The following is an 8394-nucleotide window of genomic DNA, read 5'->3' as shown; positions in this document are numbered from 1 at the left end:
TCGTCTGCAGGAGAGCCTGAAGCTCTTCTCCTCTATCTGCAACAACGTCTTCTTCCGCAGCACCTCCATGGTAAGGAAATCAGCATCCATCCACTTCCTCAATCTCAGTTGGAAAGTTGCAAGTAGATCAAATGAAGTATCTTTTCATTTAGAGAGTGAGAGTCCCCTCTCAGTCGTCTACACAAAATATATGGTTTGAAAAGTCACAGTAACTCAGAAGGCAGATAAGTGAATAGTGAAGAAAGAATCACAGAAGTGCATTGAGCACTGTTCCAAAATATTGGATGAGATAATTTATTCATGCATATGCTGCATATCATAATTTGTGAATATTTCATGAAGTTTGTTCACTGAGAAATCAGAAATACGCTGCAAAAGTGTGCATAATTGTGTGTGTGTGTGTGTGTGTGTGTGTGTGTGTGTGTGTGTGCATGTCACACCTGGCTGATATGTACATGACCCATCAGATTTCCCTCCTAATTCACCAGTTAAGATTTATTTATCACCCTTATTTTTAAGGTACCATCCCGTTCACCAGTTTGAAGTATAATGTCTGTCCTAAGAATCCACAGCAATACTTTGTCCTTTCAAGTTGTTGTTGTTGCCTAGATGGGCTGAGTGCAGACTGAAGGACATTGTGTCTGTCAGTGTGTGTGTCTGTCAGTGTGTGTGTGTCTGTCAGTGTGTGTGTGTGTCTGTCAGTGTGTGTGTCTGTCAGTGTGTGTCTGTCAGTGTGTGTGTCTGTCAGCTCCCTGGAGAGCTGCTGATGGACAGAGCACACATGGATGCACACATCCACGTGTTCTCATACACACACACACGCACACACACACCTACACGCACACACACACACACACACACACACACACACACAGGGAGACCAGCCACAGCCCTTTGTCTCTCAGTCCTCTGTCACTCGTGATTAAACAGCGGGTTGTAATTAAGGTGCAGGTTTTGGCGAGGTGACATTTTCCCCCCTCTATGTTTTTTCTATTCCCGCTTCTGGTAAATGGTCACATTAAAGAACCGTGTAACGAACTTGTTTAATTTATTCCGCTTAACTCACTTTTAAAGCCCACTTAAAATACAAGTCGCTGTGTGTGTGAGTGGGGAACGTCTTCGCCAGTTAACTCTGCAGTGTTTTCTACGCTTTCCAGAAAGCTTACACCGAAAGCACTGTTTTTTGGGTTTTGGAAGAAAATGTGAATCTCATATCAAAACTAGTCGATGCGTATCTTTCTATCACTCTATCACTTTCTGGTTTTTTTTATTCTATTGGGGATTGTATGAAAACAAAACTTACTAGTGGACGACATGTTTAGTCATGAATATTTTGGTCATGAAACGATGACGTTGCAGGCGCTAAAATTGGAACATTAGGGATTTGTGTTTTCAGAAAATTTGTTGAGAACAATAAGGATTTCCTCTAGTGATGCTCCCACTTTTTATCAGTCCATTCATAAAAGCGATTTCATGCAAGGCTCACACCGCCCAGTTCATTAGAGCCAAATGTGTGACGTGTGTATGTCCAGGGTTGTGTGTGGGCATGTACATTACATGACTAACAGGCTCATTAAACAAAAGTGTTTAATGATACCTATATTATGTGGGAGGGAATTGTAACCTCCACCTCAATTAACTCTTCACTGTGGCTGCTCAGCGTTAATTATGCACCGAGGCTTTGCTGAATTGAAATCTGCTCTACTTCATGCCTCGCTCATTATTATCAGGGCCTTTTTTGTTTCTGTGATCAAATAGAAGCCGGAAGAGGGAACTTTGTCGTACTTTTAATTGGTCCGCTACAAAGACAGAAGTTCCTGTGAGATGTTCTAGCTAAACAGAAGTTGAGTTTAGAGGCAGAGCAAAGAGAGAGAAACCGGAAGGGGCAAAGCTGAGAGGTTTATGCTTGTAGACTGGAGACGAAGAGTGATTGATTACCTACTGATGTGTGGAGCGAGGTAATTGATCCAACATTACCATCTCATGCTGTTGTCATCACGACTATTGATTCCAGTTTTATCAAAATATTTGTAAAATATCAATACCTGTGACAATAATATGTAACTGATTTATTGGTTTAATATTTTGGTGAGTTATTGCAACATTACAGATGGGAATTAATAAATCAAGTCAAGTTTTTTTCCCCCTATGATCATTTGAATTGATTCTGCTTTTCCACAGGAGACCGGGCCTTTGACCCGTGATGAGCTTCTTGTGGCCTCAGCTCATTTAGATCTCTTTTTGTTCTATTGCAGATTTTATTCATGAACAAGATAGATCTTTTTCAAGAGAAGATTTTACACTCTGGCCGACATCTGCGGTTATACCTCCCTCAATTTAAAGGTGAGACTGAAAGAAAACCATGTGTGACATTGGTCAGAACAGGAATTTTATTAAGCTGAAATATTGTGACATGAGGTACAAACAGTTAACTTGTACTTGTTGAGTTGGGAAGAGAAAATACTGCAAACATAAGTATTTAAATACATCCGAATGAAGGACCAGTGTGTGCGATTTAGGGCTCTAAACACACACAGACAAATATGCACACCCATCGACTCACACATGCAGTAGTTACAAACTGGTCATGAGCTCTCACTCTCACACACACACATACAGACACACACTGATTAGGGTTTGGTATCAGTCCTGCTCCCCACATCTCGGGGCGCTCTGCAGGGGCCGCGCTGTCTCTGCTCTCATGCAAATGTCAATATAAATGCTAAAACTCTTGGGATTGGGGTCAGCCAGCGGGGCAAGCGTCCATTTCACATTGACCTCCCAGATATGATGACCAGTCTAATATACATGGAGAGGAGACTCTTTTTTTTTTAAGTTCTGTGTGGGAAGGGAAGGGACAGGGGCGGAGCCAAAGGGGGGGCCGGGGCACTTAATACCCTTGAAATCTGATTGTCCCACCCCAGATTTTCTTGTATGTTACTGGCTGTTTAACTCTGATTAACACATTGACATCACCTGAAATGTAAGATTGCATTGTTTTAAGTAAGTGCTGAAGAGTGTGACAAGGGTTGATATGTTTCATCTTTTCCAGATACTTCACAGTCAAGTCCAGAGTTTATTTTTCACCTAAATCATTGGACAATACAAGTCAAATGAGTCCTTGCAGTAATAAAAACTTTGTCCTGCATGTAATGATTTGCTCCTGAACATATTCAAACTTAGTTGTTCAATCACCAAAAACAATCATGCTATACTGCATTATAGTTCATTTTGACTCTCAACCTTGTTTTTACTGTTATTGTTCTTGGACCCCCAAAGTTACTGCCCCCCCCCCCTGGTTCCCCCATTTAAAAGTCCTAACAAGTCGTAGAATCACCATTGAAAAGGCATGGGGATGTCCAGTAGTGAGTGTGAAGGGACCCAGATGGTTTCACTGGTGCTCTGTACAGCCTGACCCACTCTGTGTTTCCTCTCCTCTGCCAGGCGCAGACTGCGATGTGGATTCGGCGGCCCGCTTCATCGCCGCCACCTTCGTCTCGCTCAACGCCATGCCCAACAAGCTCATCTACCACCACTTCACCACGGCCACCGACACCTCCAACGTCCAGATCGTCTTCCAGGTTGTGATGGACACGATTATCAAAGAGAACCTGGAGGCCGTATCGCTTCTATAACTGCTGGTCCAAGTCAGACCCGTTTATCGCTCTGAGCCCTGATGCGTTTCGACTTTTATCAGAAACTAAAAAAGAAAAGCCTTCCTGGACAGGCAGTTCTGCAGACCTTTGGGTTTGACAGTAACACACTTTGTTTTTAAGTGAAATGGCAGAAACAGAACATGAAGATCATCTCATTCGAGGCACAGTGTCTCTCTTATCTTTCGCTCGTACAAGGTGTGGCCTTGGAGGATTGTAGCATCATTAGTACCGGAGTTGCAGTTCATCCTCCTGCACATTTTCACATGAGAAATGTCGTCGAAAAACTTTGATAAAGCAGGAGGAGGACAGTTTGGCTACTCCTTTGTCTTGGATTTGAGCCCTAAAATGTTATTAACATGACTTTTGAAACCTTTTTTTAAGTGGAAAATAATGGACTACTATGGGCATTTATATTTTTGTACTGTACTATGCAACCCAAACCAGAGTATGAACACTGACTTTACTTTTTCCTTTATTTGAGTCCATATACATGCCATTTCTTTGCCTGTCTCTACTCTTCCAGTGTGTGTGTGTGTGTGTGTGTGTGTGGGTGCGAAGGAGAGGGAGTGGGGATTTACTGTTTGTCCGTTAGTTCCGTGCTGCAGGCTTCACTCATGCATGCCGCCGTGTGTTTTCCCCTCATCCATCACTAACCTGTGTCTCCGCTGTGCGTCACTCCCTCCTAATGGGGCAGCGATCACATGAGAAAACTCCCCAGTTTGTGTTTACTTGTCCTGAGTTGAAACCACCCGACCCCTCTCTCTATTAATTTGAGCCTGTGACTTACTTCTATCCTGTCCCGCTTCCCATCTTTAACAGTCGGTGATGACATTGGGAATACAAACATGGAGGGGGAACTGTGGTATCCCATTAGACATTTTAAAAAGGTGTTTTAAAAAATTGAAAAATCATATTCTTTCACTTCTGTTTTCTCTCAAACTCTCTCACACACACACACACGTCATAAACCCTGATTTTTCAACCAAGGATGACGCCTCATATATGTGATTTGTACGGCATTAACTCAGCTGGTGTGTGACTGTTAGGAGGGCCCCCCTGGGCGACTGTGCTATCACACCACTCTGTCTCTCAGAAGCTCTTCTCCGACTCCCATAATAAACAGATATGGTAATGTCTGATATGAATACTGAAGGTGAAAAAACAATCCTCTGCTGTAGCAGCGAAGAGAAAAACACCCCCAAGTGCCTTGCAATGAACTTTATGCTGCAGTGTAATTTAAATAGCATTTCATACATGTATATAACGTGTAATTTTGATATGTGTATTTTTTTCTTCTCTTTTGCCCTTTTCAGTAGGATGGTTGACATTTCACATCACTACTTTTGAAGTCTTAGTTTCAACCCACCTGTGGTGAAGTGACAGACCATGTGCTTAAACTGTTATTTTATGGTTACTGTTATACTAAAATATGTAATAAAAAATAAATAAATGTAACAAAGAGCCACCTGTTCCCAAAGTTATTTTGACATCATCTATAGGATTTCTTTGGTGTGAAGTGAAGACAACCATGTGAAGGGATAAAGGCAATCAATAATCAAGGCAGTAGTGGACCAAAAATAGATTTGGCTACTATATCATCCTTTTCCATTCTCCATCAGTTGGGTATAAACACAAATTCAGGCCACACTAGGTTACCAGTGTTTGTTCCTTTTAATAGATAAAATAAATAAAAGTACTTTTCAGGAATTCTGCTCTGCAGTCAACACTCTGGACATTTAATACATTTTGGCAACGCGGGTACAAGTGAGGGGGGAAGACACAGCAAGGATATGGGAGGCATTTGGAAAGGAGATGAACAGAAGATTTAACTAACACCTCTCACACAGCCCACTTTGGGGTGTTTTTTCGTTTTTTTTTCTTCTATATTTCTGTCTACGCGACCAAAGCAAAACTGAACAATGTTTTTTTAAAAATGAGAGAGAACATTCAAAGTCTGCAGCGGTCCATCGTCAGAAATGATCAGGTTTTCCTCCTCGCATCACCCCCACCCTGCCCCACCCATCCCATCCTTCCTTTCCGGTTCCACAGAAGCGCTCCCGGTGGTCGGTGGAGGACCTGGACGCGGAGCGCGCTGCTGTCTCCGCCGGTCCGACCGGGACTCACGCGGACAGGCAGTCCAGGGAGTCGAGGGTGAGGAAAACGTCCGCCTTGCACTGGAAGGTGCCCGTCCCGTCCCGGAGCAGCTCGCAGCTCTTCAGATTTGGAGAGATGTCCTTCACACAAATGGCCTGCGTGAAGAAAAATGGCGAGAAAAAACAGAAGTTCAGGCTCTGCAAGCACAAAGTGTTGTTAGAGTTACCCCCCCTAGCTAAAATTAGTGACTCTAGTGACTCCCTCTCCTATCGCATCACTATAATATTCCTGTAGGACTTATAGTGTCTCTGTGCCTATTGCCTACTCATTAGTGAGTTTATAGTGACCCTAATTTATCTACTTCATCACTGTAATATTTCTATTGACCCTTTCGTTTTGCTGTGATATTTGTAAAGTATCCTTCTAAAACGTGTTGTAGGATTACTATAGTTCTTTTTCGTAAAGATACGAAGAGAAACACTAGTATAAATTCTATATTGAGACAGTTTTTATATTTGCCAATCTAACTGCTAATAGGTTGTTTTATTTGATTATTTTGGCAAACTTTTAACTTTGCTGTAGTCGATAGCTTTGTTGTCATATTTCATATCTTTCGCTGCTTTGAAGCTTCGCCTGGCACTTCGCTGCAGTGCTGACTGGACAGCGCCTTTACGCACGAGTTAGGACCTTGAACTTCTTCCTCAATTTTGATCTTAGTTGTCTTTTAAAAGCCTTTTCCAGTCCATAGTCTCTATGATTACAAATGAAATATAGTCTAAGATTTGTCTACGATGTATCCCAAGTTTTAGTCTAAGCCTATTAGGCTACTGTTTAATTTTGTGTACGTCACACAACAAATATATAAAATGAAACTATAGAATATAAAATACAACCACATGCAAAGTAACCTACACAAAAAAAAATCCTTTATTTATGCATTAGACTATTGCAGATTTACATGACCCATGTGACTGTGGTGCTGAACGGAAAGCGCATTTTACGCACGGGTCTCATTCTCATTTCACTATCAGTCTGCAAAACTGGAACCCTTCAAATTTGACTCATTTGATTGTTTTTCTAATATTTGGATTGCACTTACCATGCTTTTGAGGATGGAGATCTGCCTGCTCCCCTCTGGAACCACGTTGTTACCTGCGGTCTCCCCGCTGTCGAGCACCGTTTCTTCGGACTCGGACCTCCGGACGTACGGCGACCTCCTAATACCGGACAGCAAACCGGAGGCACGACCTACCGAGTAGTAACTGGGACCGGTCGACTGCTTGTACCAAGCCTCGATGGGATGGCAAGAGATGAGCAGGGAGACTCCGACCCACACCACTGCAAACCTGACGGACCTCTCCATATCTGGAACCTTCTTGGCACTTTTTACGCAGAGAAGATTGGTGCTGTTCTGGTATTCTGGTGGTTATGTGGCCTCTCTCCTCTCGAGCGTTGACTGTTCTTTTCCAGCAGTCGACTTAATGTTTCGTTGGCTGTTTCAAAAACTTTCTACAGCTTATATAGGTTGGGTGAGCGACGCAATCGTGACCCACGACGTTCGTCAAATCAATCGAAGTGGGCGGATGATGATTCGTCTTTACGCGAGAGAAGGAAAACCGACCAATCCGAATTGATCCGTCTTTTGATGTGTTTGGCGGTGTGGGGTGGGGAATGTATGTGTGTGTGTGTGTGTGTGTGCGTGTGTGTGTGTGTTTTGGGGGGGTCGTCAGTTCCGTCCCTTTCTGTCGCTTTTAGAAAGAAAAAGTGAAATGGATTTACATCAAAACATCAATAGACCAGGATAAGCATATGACTTTAAGTAAGTGGTCAAAATTGAAAGAAATGCAAATACGTTAAGGCAGATGAAGAGAGACCTTTTATCTGCCACTAATTTGATATAGGCTACTAATTGGTAGATTAGAGTGTATCAGCATTGCTTGAATGTCCAAAACCATCTCATAAATAATTCAAAAGCAAAGATAGGCCCGTGTGTCTAAGCGCGTCACATTTCCAGATACACAACTCATTGCTGACTTGGGACACCAATAACAAAAAACGGCTGATGTCATGATCATATGACTGGAAAACGCACACGAAACGGGACTGAGCTGTTGCATAGCAAAGAAGAAGAACATAGGCATTTCTCACCCACAGTACGCAACAAAAGGTGTACAACAAAGCGTAATTAGTGAACGCAGTGCTGACAGACTTCATAAACGAGGGGAAATGGAATGATTCTGTCTACGGACAAAGAAATGATGAACAGATCAATGAAAAACAGGAGACTGAATAATCGACTGATCCAAATTGTGCGAGTTTCATCGGTTTTCTACATGGGCGTTTTACAATTCATTCTTACTTCAAAGTGGAGCTCTGGATAAAACCAGGCCTTTATCAATACGAACACTTTTCCAAATTGATTTACCGACCTTACCAGTCATGCGTAATGAGCCTAATAGTCCGCGTAATCACTAGTACTAATACATACATAGATTGAGATGCATTAGCCTAGTCTTCTAAGCGCATGTTGGAAACTAATAAAAAGAGGGAAGCATCTACATTAGTACACGAAAATACTAACATAAGGAGTTGAACTGTGCGTAATCATATTGCCTTTCTATGAAACACAGTTATGTTGTGGTCT

The 8394-nt window shown here is 42.4% G+C and overlaps 2 protein-coding genes across 2 annotated transcripts in view; one reads left to right on the top strand and one right to left on the bottom strand.

The window, feature by feature from the left end:
• gnav1 (guanine nucleotide binding protein (G protein) alpha v1) overlaps positions 1-5117 on the top strand; it is a 28685-nt gene extending 23568 nt beyond the window's left edge. Inside the window, exons 7-9 of the mRNA XM_071915345.2 lie at positions 1-70; positions 2256-2343; positions 3445-5117. The exon at positions 1-70 is cut by the window's left edge and continues 2 nt beyond it. Of these exons, the coding sequence (XP_071771446.1) occupies positions 1-70; positions 2256-2343; positions 3445-3635 (349 nt within the window). The 3' untranslated portion in view covers positions 3636-5117. The remainder of the gene's footprint in view (positions 71-2255; positions 2344-3444) is intronic.
• A 564-nt stretch (positions 5118-5681) lies between these two features.
• npb (neuropeptide B) lies at positions 5682-7260 on the bottom strand. Its single transcript, XM_071915342.2, has 2 exons — positions 6850-7260; positions 5682-5905 (listed from the first exon to the last, which is right to left on the bottom strand). The coding sequence occupies exons 1-2, from the start codon at positions 7111-7113 to the stop codon at positions 5777-5779; spliced, it is 393 nt and encodes a 130-aa protein (XP_071771443.1). The 5' UTR covers positions 7114-7260; the 3' UTR covers positions 5682-5776.
• Between the last annotated feature and the right edge of the window lie 1134 nt (positions 7261-8394).

Source organism: Centroberyx gerrardi, chromosome 3 (assembly GCF_048128805.1).
Source record: "Centroberyx gerrardi isolate f3 chromosome 3, fCenGer3.hap1.cur.20231027, whole genome shotgun sequence".
NCBI lineage: Eukaryota > Metazoa > Chordata > Actinopteri > Beryciformes > Berycidae > Centroberyx > Centroberyx gerrardi.
This window is presented reverse-complemented; position numbering and strand designations above follow the sequence as displayed.

Coding starts and splice junctions, on each gene's coding strand:
- npb (XM_071915342.2), bottom strand. CDS start 7,113: ATGGAGAGGTCCGTCAGGTTTGCAGTGGTGTGGGTCGGAGTCTCCCTG. Junction 5,906..6,849: donor TCTCCATCCTCAAAAGCATG/GTAAGTGCAATC, acceptor TTCTTCACGCAG/GCCATTTGTGTGAAGGACAT.